The sequence below is a fragment of the Desmodus rotundus genome, chromosome 6 (genome assembly GCF_022682495.2).
Source record: "Desmodus rotundus isolate HL8 chromosome 6, HLdesRot8A.1, whole genome shotgun sequence".
Classification (NCBI taxonomy): Eukaryota; Metazoa; Chordata; class Mammalia; order Chiroptera; family Phyllostomidae; genus Desmodus; species Desmodus rotundus.
In genome coordinates this window covers 117,056,426-117,072,652 of record NC_071392.1, presented here as the reverse complement: position 1 = coordinate 117,072,652, position 16,227 = coordinate 117,056,426, and the positions used below count along the sequence as shown (strand labels likewise).

The window sequence follows — 16,227 nt, the reverse complement described above, 5'->3', positions numbered from 1 at the left end:
TAGATGTTAACAAATTAGTTGTTGAATAAACAACACGCATAACTGGCCAGAGTGTGGCGAACAGGCATTCTCAAAATTGTTGGTAAACTGGCAACAACCATCAGCATGACAAGTGCACACGTCTTTGACTCAGCAATTCCACTTCTAGTATTGCAGTGCCGCCCACAAAATTCACACTCGTGCAAGATGGCACATGGGCCGAGTCATTCTCTGCAGTGTATCTTATCCCTGAAAAAGAACGGAAACAGCTAAACTGTTCGGCACCAGAGACCATTGAAAGAGGCTACAGTTTATCCATACAAGGGACTGTTTACAGTGGCAAAAAAGAATAAGGGGGCCTCTTGTGTCATGCTATAAGCTCCTAGATATATATACTACGTGTGTACCCACCTTTCAGAAAGGTGCTGAAAACACATGTAAATGCCACCTTTTTAATCAAATAAAGGGAAAGGTGCAAAACCAATGTATATCTGCATTTTCTTGTATATGCACAGACTATTTCAGGAAGGACTGCTAATTTCGGAGGGCAAATGGACGGGTCAGGAAGAGGTAGGAGACGTGCTATAGACCCTTTTAAATTTGAATGTTTTATTTATTAAAAGAAGAACAAGGCAGGGTTTGTGTTCCAATATGGAATGACCTCTAAGATATAAAAAGTGTGGCAAAAGTAGGTTTAGAGTTGTTTGTATGGAAAAGAATACAATAATTAATAAATAGCACAAGAATGAACTTTGTCCACCCTGTATGTGTATGTGTGCGTATATGCATATATATATTACAATTTTTTTTAGAAAAGGTAAAGTACAAAGGAGTGTGCGTCCAATGCTGTACATAGCAGTGGGGCAAACTTCCTTTTCATTAATTTACTCTCGTACCTTTTGAATTTTGTACCTTCTATATGTATTTCCTATTAAAAAATAAAATCATTTTTAAAAGTCATGGTGGGAGAAAAAATGTTTATATGTGGCACTGTGACCTGTTAAGTGTCTCTCCAGTTTTCCAACGAGGGAAATGGACATTCAGGGAAGTCAAGTCAAACAGTACAGAGGCGGCACCTGGACTAGAAGAACCCAGCTTTCCCTGCCGGGCCCACTCCAGTCCCTCCATCCTCCCAGCTTTTCTCCTGAGGCAAGTTCACTGCCTACCCCGTCCCCCATTCCCTGCCCTTCCCAGGCTCATCAAGGAACACAACTCCAAAGCCCAGCCCCAGAACATTTGCCAAGGCTTCACTCAGGGGGCCATGGCTGGTGGCTCCCCGGTGTCTGACAGTTTTCCTCTGCTGAGAGCCACCAACATGGGGGCGGAAAGTAGGGGTGGGCAGCTCTGTCCCTCCCTGGAGCCACCACTGTGCTCTGTGACTGAGCCCAGCCTGCCCAGGCCTTGCAGCTCCCAGGCCCCCTCCTCCAGCCTGTACCTGTCAATAATGACGGGGTCTGAGGGCGTCTCATTCCGGTTACCACAGCTCTTCCGGTCACAGCACCGGCTGATGGAGAGATGAGGAGGGAGGGAAGGAGAAAAGCCGTGAGGGGGAGGGAGATTACAGTGAGTGTGTGTGCGTGTGTGTGTGCGGCAAGGACGCTGATGTCCAGTCTCTGGGGCCTGGGGGAGAAAGGCAGCGAGGGTCCTGTCACAGGGACCTGGAGAGCCCAGCCCTGGGGATGAGGTTGGCCAGGAAACCCTTGTCCCCAAGGTGCGCTGCTCCTGGAGGATGTAGGAAAGGGCAGGCTGCCGGCCACCTACAGGGCCTCTCACCCTCTCTGTGTGTACACATTTTATCCACATGGAGATGAGCTCAGATTGTAAGCGTGTGGCTCATGAATTATCACAAAGTGAACCCACCGTGTAACCAGCATCCAGACAAGAGATACCGCACATGTGCCCAGTGGCCCAGAAGCCCCCTCGTGCCCTCTCCTTGCCACTGCTCTTCCCAGGGGTAGCCACCATCCCAACCAGATTTTTGAACACTGGGCTCTCTTTTCCTTGTATGAGGAACTGCCTCCTAGGACCCTGTCTGATTGGCATCTCCTGGGGAGACCTTGCCCAGAAATGCCAAGCCCTGAAGTAATGGGGCAGGGGAACCTAGAGCTGTGTTCCACACCCCACCCCTAACCAGGGAAGTGCCCCGAGGGTTACACAGGAGGCAGCATAGTTTCCTCCCTCCTGCTCTGGAGCGAATCCAGGAGGCCCAGGCCCTGCCCCCACGTCTGTAGACAGCCCTCCCCAGAGCTTCATTAGTTAAGCTTCCCAGCAGGGGCAGGAGGCCTCTCTTACAAAAACACTTGGAGAAGCCACATAAACAGGCCAGGCTAATGGGGCCTCAAGGACCCTCTCCTCAGCCAGCACTGAGCCCAGGGGCCTCCCTCTTCTCTCACCGCCTCCTCCCACCAGGCTTCCCCAGGGAGCGGTGGGGAGGAGGGTGGTGGCAGGGCTAGGTGGGAGTCCTAGGCAACATTTGGCGAGGGTCAAGATGCGAGCTACCCAGCCATTCTCACCTGCACATGATCTCATGGGTGAGCAGCACACGGCACATTTCAGGGTTCTTGTCCTGACCCTCATAGATGATGGCCTGGGGAGGGAGGAAGAGCACAGGCTCAAGGGGAAGTAATTGGCTCCTCTTCTGTCCAAGTGCAGGGGGAAGAGGGGAAAGGCCCGCCCCCTGGGAAGATCATACCCTCCAAGTCACTCTGGGGGGCCTAGGAGTGCGAAGGGGGAGCTGGGAGCCTGGCTGCTCCCCAACCCAGGATCACCACTAGGGTGAGCAACAGTGGCATAAAGTCTATTGCTTCTGTTTGTGCACAGGCAGCTCTTTCCAGGTCCAGCTCTGCTTGGAACCAGGGAGGACTCCAGGCTGAGCACCAAGGTCAGGCTGGGATGGGAGTAGACACTCCTATCCCGACTCTTCCCATGGCCCTAGTGGGCCTCTGCTGCTGCTCACAAACCTTGTCCTCTAGGCCATCCCAGCTGGTTCATCAGTCTCCACCCCCGCCCCCAGGCCTGCGTTTCTCCCTCGGACCATTGGATCAGCCTCCTCACTGCACCCCCCACCCCCAGCTTCCACCCTCCGCCCCAAGCAAGGAGTAGCTTCCTAAATTTTGAATCTAGCTTCCCACTTTATAACCCCTGACCTGAGCCTCGAGGCCATCCTTCAGTGAGCAGGACTCCTGGGTCCTTCTCTCTCCCGACTCCCCAGAACCTTCTACACCCTCCCCCAGCAGTCTCACTTTGCCACTGCCTGCCTGGTCTGCCTCCCTCACCACCGCGACCACAGACCACAGGGTTTCTAGAAAGAAACCAGTTCTTCCTCTGCCCTGGGATTGGGTTGAAGCTACTGGAATACCCTGCCTGTGTGGGAAAGCCCAAGTGTCCACCTTGCATTCAGGCCCACTAATTGGCCCATTTGAGCTCCACTCCCTCTTTGCCAGTGCACACGATTTCTCCCCCAAATTATGAGCCCTGCCACAGCAAGAGCAGCCCATCAGGGCTCATTCAGGTATCAGTCTTCCCCAGCTTCTGAGGACATGGGCCCCTGAGCCTCCTTCCTGTGACCTTTTGCGTCAGCAGGGTGCTGAGGGTCTGCAAAAGCTCTGGGGCCCCACTCTATCCCCTTCCCTGAACCAGTGCACCGACCCCCAGTTGCAGTTGGTGTTGGCTGCTAAGTGCTTTCTCCTGAGAATGGCTCTCAGCAGATAGGCACTGCCTCGCCCAAGAGTGTCTGGAAGGTTACACGTTCCCCTGGGGGTGCTCCCCAGCCAACGACTGACTCATACATGGTACCGAACCCTGGCCTCTTGCCTCAAGGTGGGGACAACTCTGGTGTGACATCTCTGCAGCTCCCTGTGGATCAGGCTGAGGTTGGGTTCCAGCCGAGACCCCATCCTTGCTGAGCATCCCCTGCCCTATCCAGCTTCCCTCCCTCCCTTCCACTGAGACCCCCCTGTCTGCTTCCCCAACAAACCTTGTGTACCTGAATCCCTGTGTCTAAGCTGGGCTTCTAGGGAACATGACCCTGGATGGGGTCTTTGCACAAACATTGCCTTTTTCTGGACTAGAGGGTGAGGGCTGCACAGGCTGGGTAAGAACTGAGGTGGCCAGACCAGTGGGGGGTGGGGGGTGGGGAGGCGAGGGCAGGGATGCTCACTCGCACCATGGGAGATGGGGTCTGAGAAGGCCAGAGCACCTCAGGCTGGCTCACCTGCTTGGACATGGAGTCAATGAGGCGCACGTAGAGGTCCTGCTCTGTCCGAAGTCCTAAGGGTGGAAAGGCGGAGAGGGCTTGCTGCATGGGGAGCATCTGTGGCCGCTGATGACTGGAGCATGCTCCATGCTCTCCCCACCGGGAGGCAGGGGCCTCCTCAGCCCTGACAACAGGGTATTATGTGTTGCATGGGGCTCTGGTACCCAGTGTGCAGTGGGCTTCACTCACCATTGTTATACACCAGCCGGAGGCGGTAATGGATCCCGTTGTTCGTCTTTTCTGCCCCGGGTTCCTACAGGGCCAAGATGGGGAGGATGCTCCCAGGGGGTCCCCCTCCCCCAGCCCTCCTCTCTAAACCCACCCTCTTTCCCTCCCTCCCATCCATTCACCTTCTCTTCTCCACTCCTCCACCATCTATCTACTCATCTACCCCTGTGAGAGGGGTGTCCCTGAAGCCCTCCCGCCCCCACCATCCCATGCTCTGTCCCAGCCGAGCCCACGAGCCTCTCACTAGGTCCTTTTCCACGAAGTTGATGAAGGCTGTGCGCTCCACCTCCACGGGCTGCCCCTGCCGGTCATACATGGCCAGCACGAAGTGGAAGAAGTTGGATTTCCTGAGGTTGGAGGGAGGCTGCTTCTCAAAGTGTGCTCGTGCCAGGCCCACGCCACTGTGGGAGGAAAGGAGCTGGGAGACCACCAGAAGTACCCTCGGAGAGAAGGACCCCTTGTCCCTGGCCAGGTAGCCTGGCTGGCCAGGATTTTGCCCTGACATGACAAGAGTTTGGGCAAGGAATAACTTAGATGGGCCTGTTCCACCCTTGGCAGGGTCATCTCAGTTCCAGAGGCCTCTCAGCCCTGAGGTCAGCCCAGCCTGCTCCCTTGGGAACAGGCAGTGGCATGGAGGTGTCCCTGCCAGGCTCTCCCAGGATTTTCCCTGGGCCCCCCATTTTGAAAGGCTGATGTCCAAAACCAAGTGCATGGGCAACTGGACAATCCATTTTACTGAGCAGAGGCCCCTGTGCCTGCCCTTCACGGCATCAAGGGGGCAGTTAGGACGTTCTGGGACAAATACTCCACTGCACCCCAGTCCATGGCCGTGTACCCGAGCCTGAAGCACTGCCTGGGAGATGACGACATCCACCAGACTCTCAGAGACATCAAACGGGCTCAGGGCCATTAGCCTGCGGGGCCTGGACCCTGGGCTACGCCTGAAGGCAGGGGACAACCTCTCCAGGTGTGGAAGGCCTGCCCCGGTGCTTTGGGAAAGACTGCCCCTGGCTCCCTTGGGCAGCGGGCTCTTTTGGTCTGGCCTTGCCAAGGGCTTTCTCCTCACGTGTCAGAAACTACTCCCAAAAGCACCACCAGGGCAAGAGCAGGAGGAGGAGAAGGACCAAGACCCATTTCATCAAATACTTCCTGAACTCCCACGATGCACCACGCATTGAACACATGGCACCAAGTAGGGCTGGAGTTAAAAGCCTGGATGGGGACGGGTGACGGACAGCTTTAACACCAGAACAAGGGGTAGGTGCCCTCCAAAAGAAGTTGCTATATCAAAAACTATAGAAGCAAAGGAAGAAGAAAGGAATTCTTTCTGTGAAAGATGAGGGAAAAGACTTCATGGACATGGTTGCTTTTTACCTGGACCTTGAGGGATGAATACGAGTTTGACAGGTACACCAGGCAAAAGAGCAGACCAAACAGCCTGAGAAATGGCTGTATGTATAAGGGTTAGTGTCACTGGATTACAGAAGTCAAAAAGCGAAGCGATGAGAGAAAAAGGCTGTACACCAAGTGTTAGGCTACGCGGGGTCACAAATAAACAGAGTTCTGACTTTCTTTTCTGGGTTAAGGTCTTCCACAGTGTATTCCTTAGAAGTCTCATAGCTCCAGATCCTTCCTCTACAAAAGGGCGCTATGGCCACAATCCTGGAAAATGTGGCTTCGTAGTATTTACTTGTATATGTGGGGGGCCCAGGGACACCCTCCAGGAATGGACCCCACTTGGCCTGGCTCAGGCTGGTACTCCCGGTATGCAGCACCCAGCCTCCAGGATGGCCCCCCAGGACCCCCAGCCTCCTGGGATTCATGCCGTGCTGTCGGTCCCCTCACACACTGTATCAGGACTGGTCTGTGTGGCTGACAGAGTATAGCACAAGTGACAGCATATGATGTCCAACGTTAGGTCCTGAAAGACACTGTGGCTTCTGCCTCATCCTCTCTCTTGGGTCAGTCACTCAGGGGGAAGCTGGCTGCCATGTTGTGAGGACATTCCAGCAGCCCTATGGAAGGCCCAGTGGAGACGAACTGAGGCCTCTGGTCCACAGGCGGCTCTAACTTGAGTGATGCTAGGGAGGAGATCCACCAGCCCCATTCAAGCCTTCAGATGACTGCAGCCTCGTAAGAAACCCTGAGCCCGAACCACTCACCTATGCTGCTCCCTGATGTCTGACTCTCTGAAACTGTGTGAGATGGTAAATATGTGTTGTCTTATGCTGCTCAGTTTTGGCAGTTTTTTATGTGGCAGTAGACAACTAACACACCACACTTACCTGACTACGGAGCATTTTTGTTGAGGGATATGGTTTAGGAAACACGACTCAAGGACACCAGAAAATTCTGAAGCCAGGCAGGGCTTAGACGGTGTTGCAGGTGGCAGGATGGCGGGGGGGGGGGGGGGGGGGGGGGTGAGGGGATGGGGGTGGGAAATGGGGTTGGTGGTGAGTGTGGCACAAAAGTGAGAGGCTGCTGCAGGGACGCGGAGGAGGAGGGGCATGGTGGGGCTGCCTTGAGAGCCATTTGGACAGAGTCTCCCCATGGACATGCCACCATGACAGTGGCTGCCATATGCATCACTACTTTTGTTCCACCCTGGGTGGTGTGGCTCAGTGGCTTGAGCGCCAGCCTGTGAACTGAAAGGTCGCCTGTTCGATTCCCAGTCAGGGCACATGCCTGGATTGCGGGCCACGTACCCAGTAGGATCATGCGAGAGACAATCAACAGCTGTTTCTCTCCCTTTCTTTCTCTTTCCCTTCCCCTCTCTCTGAAAATAAATAAATAAAATCTTTCAAAAAAAGATTTTTCTTCATATAATTTAAAATCAACTTACTCAGCTTCACGTGAACCCATAATATCTGGGATGCCATGGGCTTGAGAGGCTTGTCACCTTTTCACTCATAGATTACAGTAAACACATAACCAAATGAAAATTGTTCCTCCTCTTGAACGCCTGCTTGGGAGTCTCAGTGGTCCATGTGAAATGGCTTCAGAGACAGAAGTGATGGGTTCAGCCCTGGCCGGTGTGGCTCAGTGGATTGAATGCTGGCCTGCGAACCCAAGGGTTGCTGGTTCAATTCCCAGTCAGGACACATGCCTGGGTTTTGGGCCAGGTCCCCAGTGGGGGATGCACAAGAGGCAACCACATATTAATGTTTCTCTCTCTTTCTCCTTCCCTTCCCATCTCTCTAAAAATAAACACATAAAATATTTAAAACAAAAGAAACAAAAAATCTAAAAAGAAAAAAAGAAGTGATGAGTCTTGTTTGTTTATATGGAGATGAGGGGTAAGGAAAACTCTTCCCAGGCAAAGGTTTTTTCTACACTTGTTCCTTTCCCTAGGGACATCCTTCTCATTTTGTCCTTCCTCCTCCTTCCTGCCCCCCCCCCCCCCACTTCTCCCTCAGGCTACAGTCCTTTCAAGTCCAGCCCTTGACCCTCCAACTTCCCATTTACCAAGAGTCAGGGAAGCCCGAAGAGGGCTTTGATCACAGCAGGGCCCTGATTACTGTTAATGAATATGCTAATGAGACAGCAACACAGACTCCTCCCTCCTGTCCCCAGGACCACCTAAGGGGAGAAAAGCTCCCAGGGACAGGTTCCAGGACCAGCTGGCGGGAGAGAGGGCCAGAAGGGGGCGGGCTTGTGGAGCCGTCCCAGATCCCTCTGCTCTTTCTGCTGTCATCTCGCCCAGGAAAGGCACGGGAAAGCTTTCAGACAGCAGGGAGTGAGGACACAGAGGGAGAAAAGGTCTTAAGAGAGGAGGGTGGATGCTGAGTAGTAAGTAACACAATCTCCTAGACCACTCAACCCACCCTTTCTACACAGGCACCTTTGTACTTCCCAGGCGAAGAGTAAATCAGTGATGCTGGCCCGAGCTTCCTCTCCCATCCATCTCTCCTGGCAAATATCAGTCAGCCCTGGGTCCTAGTTGCCTGCTGGCTCCTAAGAACCAGACAAGGGAAGCCTGACCTAAGCCCCCAGCCAAGCTCCCTTCACAGGGCCCACCCTGGCCATCGGAGGGGATTCTTGGGGAGAGGTCAGGTACCCTTGCCTGGGGACACTGGTGCTGCCTGCTGGGGAGAGGCTGCACCACGGTGCCCTACCCCACGGTGGGGTCAGGTGAAGTGACAGCCAGTGGCATCAGCCTCTCTTCCCCACGTTGTTTCGTGGGTCCGAGGAGCAATCATCCTCCTGGGCTCCCTCTCAGCCACACGAAGCAGTGAGACGGAGGTGGCTAGTGCACGGCTCCGAGAGGATGCTGTCCTGAGCAACAGCACAAGGCGAGAGCCCCCGCCCTGCAGACCGGGAGAAGACAGCGGGATGGGGCCAGCTGTCTGCTGGGCACACCCAGGGCTGCTCCTGGTCTGTGGATGTTTCCCGTTTACCCTGTCCACACCCCTGCCGGACCTGGGAGAAGATCGAGGCGAGATAGAAAAGGTTTTGCTTCAAAGACATCCTAGTGTTCCGAAGACCCAGAGACAGAGACTGACATAAGGGGTCAGCACATCAGTGAGAGCACCAGAGGCGGGCGGGACTGTGCCTTTCTTCTCCTGGTTGCCCGAGGCACCTCCACCCCCACAGTGCAGTAGGTGACCCGTCACCATCCCTGAATGGAATTATAAGCCCCAAAGGGAGCAGGCTGAGGGAAAGGAGGGACTTTTGCTTTTCTCCCCTTGGGAATAGCTGGTGATCTTGTAATAAGAAAACAAACCATGATTAAAGAGCAGAAAGAAAGCAACATAGAGGTACACTCCAACTCAGAAGAGAGACACAGGGCAGGTGGAGAGGTCTGACTGCCCTGCTGGGTGCAGACGCGTGGGGCACAGGTGGGAGCCGGGACCACGGTCCGCTCTCCCACCAGCTCACAGACGGACAGATGTGGAGGAAGGCCAACGTCTCTGATTCTGTGGTCACCAAAGTGAGGTTGCCCAAGTTGTGGAGTGCGGGGAGAAACTGCGAGGACGTTTATCGATATGAATCCTTTATCTAAAAGAAGGGAGGCAGGAGGAGAGCCCCTGAAGTCTGGAGAGGCAGGTGTTTTATTTGAGTTTCCTCAGAATGTAGCACCCTCAAATACCAGGTTTGTGTGGGAGACGAGTCTGGGAAGTAACTGATGTGGACAGGGAGTGAGAGAAAAGGAAAGGCAGTTTCTAAAGGGCGCATTATTGAAAAGTTGCCACTGTGGGCAACGGCAGCGCAGTCCCCCGGGAGCTCTGGAAACAGTCGAGGACACGTGCTTTGGAGTTTCTGTGCCAGAAGGCGGGAGAAGGGAGCTGGGGTGTTTATCCATCAGCTCCGGCTAGTCACTGGTTCAGGGCTACTTCTCAGGTACTTCTGGCCTGATGCGCAAGTGGACAGAGCAGGTTCTGGGAGCCTAAGTCTTAGGAAGCAGATACTGGCAGGGGAAGCAGACCCTTTACAAGGCTCTGAGGGAGTATGGGTGAGGTACCAACTACCAGCAGTGTGGTGGAAGCCAGCAAAGCTACAGCCCAGGGGCCTGAGTGCAGCCTGGCAAACAGGCACAAGAACTGCCTCACCTGGTACATGTGCTGCTGGGGCCTATAATTCAGAAACAGCTCATTCACTTAGGATCATTAGTGCACAAAGCCTGCCACATAAGCACCTTTTTCAGATAAATGCAGCTGAGTGATGAAAACAGCCACATTAACCACTTTTTATAAGACTCCAAAACAAATTACACATCTCGCTTTCTTAAAAAGATTGTTTTCAACAAAATGTTCCAAACACTCTCCTATCAGCTCCGGAGTGTGCTGAGCTGGTGGGCCATTTGCTCCTGCACCAAGGAGCCAGGATGTGGGAGAAGAAAGGGCTCATTTTCATACTTCCACCATGGCTCGCTCACTCCCTTCCTATCTTCGGTTCTGAAATAGCCCGAAAGTTAAAGGCGAACGTGACAGAAAAGCTTTGGTTCGCACAGCAACTTTTTAACGGGAGGATACCAGCCTTGTAGTGTGTGCACCCGAGTACTGTGCTGGGAGTCCATGTTCAAGTCGACACCAAGGTCAACCTGACCTTCACAGCCTGGGTCATTCAGGTGAGCTGTGCTCCAGAGTACGGAGGGGTGCATATGGGGACATGCTGGGGACTGTCGAGTGGTCTGGCTGCTATTGCTCAGGCCACCCAGCGGTCCCTGGAGGCACTGCTTTCTGAGGTTGAGCAGGATGCTCCAGGGTCCTTCTTGCAGAAGCTGCTGGACTTGGCCATGACTGTGCCATACAGACGACACCTCCCTCATGGACTCTGCTCTGTGTGCAGAACACCACTTGTGGTTCCTCGCATCCTTGACGACATGGTTATTATAAACACTAGCAATTTAAAACAAGCATCTCAAACCACAGAGGACAAGTGGCTAAAGCTTTGGCTCCCCCCCTAGAGGCACCCTCAGGCCTCTTCCTCTCTCCATTCCACCCCCAAACCTCCCTCTTACCCACCTTGACAACCCGAGGTTCTGAACAGTGCCTTGGCTTGGGTCCTATCTGCCTTGGAGTCTGGGACTATGGTGAAGTGGGACAAGCCCTGAGGTCATCAGCAATGGGGAGAGGCTCCTTTTTGACCTCCCCCTCCCCAAGGTGGAAGGAGCAAAAAGTGTGTATCTCCTGCATTTCATCCCTCGTCTCAGATTTCCCTAAAGTCTCTGCTAAATCCTGCTCTTCCTTTCCCTATCCTGGCATGGTTCCCTAAGTGCCCCCCTTCCTTTCCTCAGCATCCTCGATTCCTCCCAGCGTCCCACCGGTCCCCACCCTCCCTGCAGGCATCCTCTCGGCCCCTGAGACTGCTGGTAACCATCAAACTGGGCCTGGCATTCCTGGCCCCAGCCAAGGTCTATTGGCCTGGCCCTGCCCAGCTCGACATGCCCAGAGCCTGGCTGTGCCACAGACCAGGGAGGATAAAAGCAGCAGCTCGCTGGGGCACACCCACCTCAACCATGCAGTGAGAAGGCCCTGGTGGCTAGAGGCAGCTGTTCAGAACCTATGTCCAGGAGGGCCTACAGGAAGGAGAGGAGGCTTTGGGGGCTGCTTCATATCCCCTATTCCCATTGCCCCGGCAGCGGCTCTCTCTGATCACCTGCCCCGGGAAATTGCCTCAGCCACTGAAGTCCATAAGCAAGGGGGGAAAGGACTGCCCACCCTGCTCCTCTCTGCCCACTCCTTCGCCACCCACCCACAGGCCTGTCTGCCAGGTCCCAGGCTGAGGAGCGGTTATTAATTATTAAAGCAAACAAAAGCATTTCCTAGCAGGGAGGCTGGCCTGCAGCTGCTTACAGGAAAGGCAGCCCCAGCTGGCTTCTCTCTCAGGGCCCTTGTAAGTGCCATGGAACCAGCTCAGGGCGGAGGGCTGAGGTCCTCCGGGGGTCTCCCCAGGCTGGGCATCACATCAGGACGAGGGGATAGCTGCTTCTGTGCTGAGCACTCCAACAAGAGGATGCCGGTCTGAAGGGGAGTCCGGGGAAGGGGGCTTGAGCTGGGATATGGGTCTCGGAGATAAAGTCCTTTTGGCTCAGAGCAGGGACAGTTGTGGCAACAGCCGGGGTCCTGTGCAGTGTTCCCCACTTGGAAGACCCTGCCAGTCCTCAGCAGCCGTCTCCGGGGTGAGGGTATGCAGCCCCTCTTTCCCCCCTATCCCTCTTTTGCTAAGAACCTCCTTCCTGTTGGCAGAGCCTCCCTCACTGTTCTCAGGCTCTGCTCCAGGTCTTCTCCCCCACCTCTAGCTCTGTAAAACCTTGGCTTTGTAAAGCTGGAGAGCAGCAGCTGCTCCACGACCTGGCTCCTGGGGTCAGGGAGATCCTGGAGACCACGAGCAGGGAGAGGGGAGCCCAACAGAAAGGGATTGGGAACCTCCAAAAAGGTACTCCTGCTTCCTTCCTTCAACAGATGCTCATTGCCCACCCCACACCCCCATCCCCGACCGCTCCAGCCTGACCTTGTGCTGTGGACACAAGGATGGACAAGCCACCACCCTCGCTCTAAGGGAAGGAAGAGACTGGCAGGCCAAGGAAGGTTGGGAGAAGCGGGGCACAGCTGGCTCTGGCCTGTGGCGAGCAGCCTCGGGCAGCACTTGAGAACCATTCCCCTGGGCTGAGCAGGAGCGCACCACACCCAGTAGAGAAGATACTGGGTAAGACTGTTTGGTAGGCCCGTGGGTGCTGGGGGCAGGGGAACTGTGTCAAGAAACATTGCTGGGTGACAAGAATCGTATGGAGGCTGTGAGGAAATCTGGGGTCAGTCTGTGTTGGGTCTTGAATGCTGAACATCTGGGAGGAAGTGGGGGTCGCTGAAATGTGTAACTGAAGAGGGACACGATTAGAGAAAAGTCCTTTGGAAATACTGCTTTGGTCCCCGGTGTGTGGCAGCTGGGTTGGGGGAATGCTGAGAGGCTGGGGTGGGTAGTTGTGGGAAACCTGTGTTTGTTAACCTCCAGCCAGGGAGGCGAGTGGTGGAGGGCCAGGGCGCATCATCGTTAAAAGTCGGCTGTGGGCACTGAGATGAGGAGTAAAACACAGAGGGAACTTCCAGAAGCCTTGACAACCAGGTGGCAGTGGGGGGGAAAAGAGAGCATCAAAGACAGCTGTCAGATCCCAAGCAAACTGCGGGGGGGAGTGCTCCTTGGCAAGTTTCGCAGAGAGGAGACAGAGGAACCAGGCAGAAGTGGAAGACGGAGGCCGGGGATGGAAAAGAAAGTTTTGTTGTTGCTGTTTTAGGAGGGGAAGACCTGAGCACAGGGCAGGGCCATCGGGGACTGAGATACAAACAGGAGAGGCCGGGCTACCTCAGGAAGAATGAGGAGAGAGGATTAGCCTGCTCCAGACCAGAAGGAGGTGGCCCAGAGTCACTCAGTGGTGGAGGAAGGGGCCTCCTAAACTGTGTCCTAAGCCAAGTCTCTGGAATTGGAGATAAGCAGCCCAGGCCTGATGAAACGCCCCTTTTCAAATTGGGGAAGCCTTCTGAGTCCCAGCAGTGTGGCCCTGGGGACTCAAAGAGTTGATCCGCAAACACCAGTCAAGATCCCTATGCGCAGACGGCACTGCTGGTGGCCTGATCCATGGAAGAGCCTCATCCCCACACTTCTGCACCCACACAGGCTGCAAGGGCACTGCCTCCTTCCCCTCACCCAACCTGCCGCCTGGGGCTGCGGCACAGGGGAGTGTCGGAGGGAAATGGGAACCTTCAACCCCAGAGGCCCCTACTGGGACTCCCTATCCACTCTTATAAGGAGCTCTCACCACATAGCCAGAGAAAAAGATGGGGTCGCATTAAGAAAGTAACCATGTCAAGTTAAATTAAAAAAAAAAAAAAAAAGAACCAACAGAAAAACAGGCAGGATACAGAATTGCACGCATAGCACAGGAAAAAAAAGGGTAATGAGAACAAAGGTGGGAAGGAAATACACTAACACGTTGACAGTAGTTGTATTAGAAAGGTGGGAATTTGTTTTCTACTTCTCAATTTTCTGGAGTACAGTTATATCACGAATGAATTAATCATACGCAAGACCTTTCCCTTTCTGAAGAAATGAGCCCCAGAGAGAGCCCCCTGCTCCCTCCTAACAGCCAGGGAAGGACAGGAGGGCAGATTCACTGGCTCGGCTGCAGCATGAAACAGGTGTGCGTACATTAAAGGGTGAGGTTGGGGCTGGGCTATGGGTGGTGTCTCCCCGACAGGACTGGGGATGGGAGTGTATGGCCTGCGTGCCCGACCTAGTCTGCCCGGGCAACCCCCCACCAGAATCCCTTCAGGCTGCTGGACAAGCAGCGGCTCAGAACTCTGGGGGGACCAGCTTTCACACGCCCCAGCTGTCTGCAGAGGCAGCACCTCCCTAATCCCTCTCCATGCTCACAACTAGAGATACAAAAATCTGGGGACCAACGTGTTGTAGGGAGCAGGTCAACAAATCTTCAAACTTCCTTTCCAGACCCAGGAGTACATCCCCCATCCCGCCTCCCTGCAGAGGCTCCTGCAAAGGAGTCAGAGGAGATGGGCGTGGGTGCTGGGCTCACAGGGACACGCCGCCTCCCGTAGGACCCACTAGAAAAACACCTTGACCAGAGGTGGGACCTGAAGGGCTCTGCCCCATTCTCAGTCCCAATCGCTCTAGCCAAGCTGACTGCCCACCTCATCTTTCCCAACTCATCAGGCCCCAGATGCTTCTCCAGTCCTGCACACCCATCCTCCAACTCTGAGGGGCGTGGGAAAGCAGAAAGGGGCTGGGTTTCGTATCTTTCCTGGTAGAGAGCCACGGAATTGGACCTCTCCAGGAAAGGTACTAGCACTGCCCAGGAAGGAGGGGTTGGCCATTCCTTGACGGCTGGTGGCTTTCGGGCATACCTCTTCCGCTAGAGCCGTGGATGTCTGGGCCCGCCTGCGACAGCCAGAAGTCGGAGCCGGGACAGCCGGGAGTGGAGGCAGAAGCCCCGCCCCGCCCGGCCCGCCCCACAGCCTCAGGAAGAAGCACAGACGCTCAGGGTAGGGTGGGCGGAAGAGCTTGCTGGGACTGTCCAGGGTTAGGACTCCCTCCAGCCCTTGCCTCGGCAGGTCAGCCGGCTGGGCGAAGGCGACGCGGAGCCGTCCGACCCCTGCGCGCTGGGTCACGTCTGAGCGCTTACCTCTGCGCCGCGGTGCTGGCGTCCAGGATGCCCGCGCCCTGCATCCAGGAGCGCACGGAGCCCAGGCCGGCAGGCAGCAGCGGCTCTTCCTTCAGGTTCAGCCCGCCGCGGGGCAGAGCGTCCTGCGCAGGGAACATAAGGGCGCGCAGTGGGTGGGCGCCCCCGCCGCCGGGGATCCGCTCCCCCTGAGGCTGCGGGCGTTTCAGCTCCCCCGGACCCGACGGCACCGGACGCCTCTAAGAGCGCAGCGCAACACTGAGTCCCGGCGGCTCAGTGCGCACTAGCCTCTGGGGCGCTCCCTCGGAGAAAGCGGGTCCGCCAGCGCCAGCGCTGTCCCCTCCCCTCCCGGGGCGCGGGGCGGGGAGATGGAGGGATTCCCCCGCGGCCTGAGCGCCGGCGGGCGGACTGCGAGCGGGGCGGGGAGAGCGGGAGCGCAGCCGGCACCCGGTCCGCGCGGAGGCGCCCCAGAGGCGCGCTCTGGCGGCTGCCCAGGGCCGCGGTCGTCGGAGGGGGGGGGCCCGAGCGCCCCGGGAGCTGCCTCCGGCGAGGAGGGGGCGCGCGGCTGCCCGCCCTTTCACCCCCGCCGCCCCCACAGCCCGCCCGCGGCGCCGGCGCGGGGCGCTGATTACCATCCGGGAGGCGGAGGCTGCGGGCGCGGAGCTCGGTGGCGGCAGCGGAGGAAGGAGCAGCAGCAGCCTCGCGTCCCGGGGAAAGGCAGGGACAGCGCCGGGCCAGCAGACGCCGCCGCCAGCGCCCCGCGTGCCCCGGCGCCCCGGCCCCGCCGCAGCCCCAGGCGGCAGCACCTGGAGCAGCAGCAGCAGCAGCCCGGCCGACTCCCCCCGGGCCCCGGTTCCCGCGCCGCCCCGCCGCGGGCGCCGCCGACCGCCGCTCCCCAGGGCCTGGCCGCGGGCCCGGGCCATCCCGCCGCCGCCGCCGCCGCTCCCGGGGGAGCGGGAGCCGAAGGGAGGGAGCGCGGCGGGAGGAGGGATGGCGGGAGCGGGCGGGCCCAGGGGACTGGGGCCGGGGGAGGCGGGGGCGGGGCGGCGGCGCGGCTGGCCGAGGGGCGGCCGGGGACGTGACATCATCGGGGGAGGAGCGGCCGGGCCCGGGCCGCCGCGGCGGGGCGGACCCT

The 16,227-nt window shown here is 56.7% G+C and overlaps 1 protein-coding gene across 3 annotated transcripts in view; it reads right to left on the bottom strand.

Moving 5' to 3' along the window:
* EBF4 (EBF family member 4) overlaps positions 1-16,015 on the bottom strand; it is a 47,253-nt gene extending 31,238 nt beyond the window's left edge. Inside the window, exons 1-7 of one of the 3 annotated variants that reach the window (XM_053926528.1) lie at positions 15,725-16,015; positions 15,096-15,217; positions 4,707-4,863; positions 4,424-4,487; positions 4,193-4,248; positions 2,493-2,566; positions 1,415-1,483 (exon numbers count right to left, since the gene is read on the bottom strand). In XM_053926528.1, coding sequence (XP_053782503.1) covers positions 1,415-1,483; positions 2,493-2,566; positions 4,193-4,248; positions 4,424-4,487; positions 4,707-4,863; positions 15,096-15,217; positions 15,725-16,015 — 833 coding nt within the window. Of the gene's footprint in view, positions 1-1,414; positions 1,484-2,492; positions 2,567-4,192; positions 4,249-4,423; positions 4,488-4,706; positions 4,864-14,817; positions 14,870-15,095; positions 15,465-15,724 lie in introns of those variants that run through there. The other 2 variants (XR_008427097.2, XM_053926529.2) reach the window with 2 other exon arrangements.
* Positions 16,016-16,227: the final 212 nt, after the last annotated feature.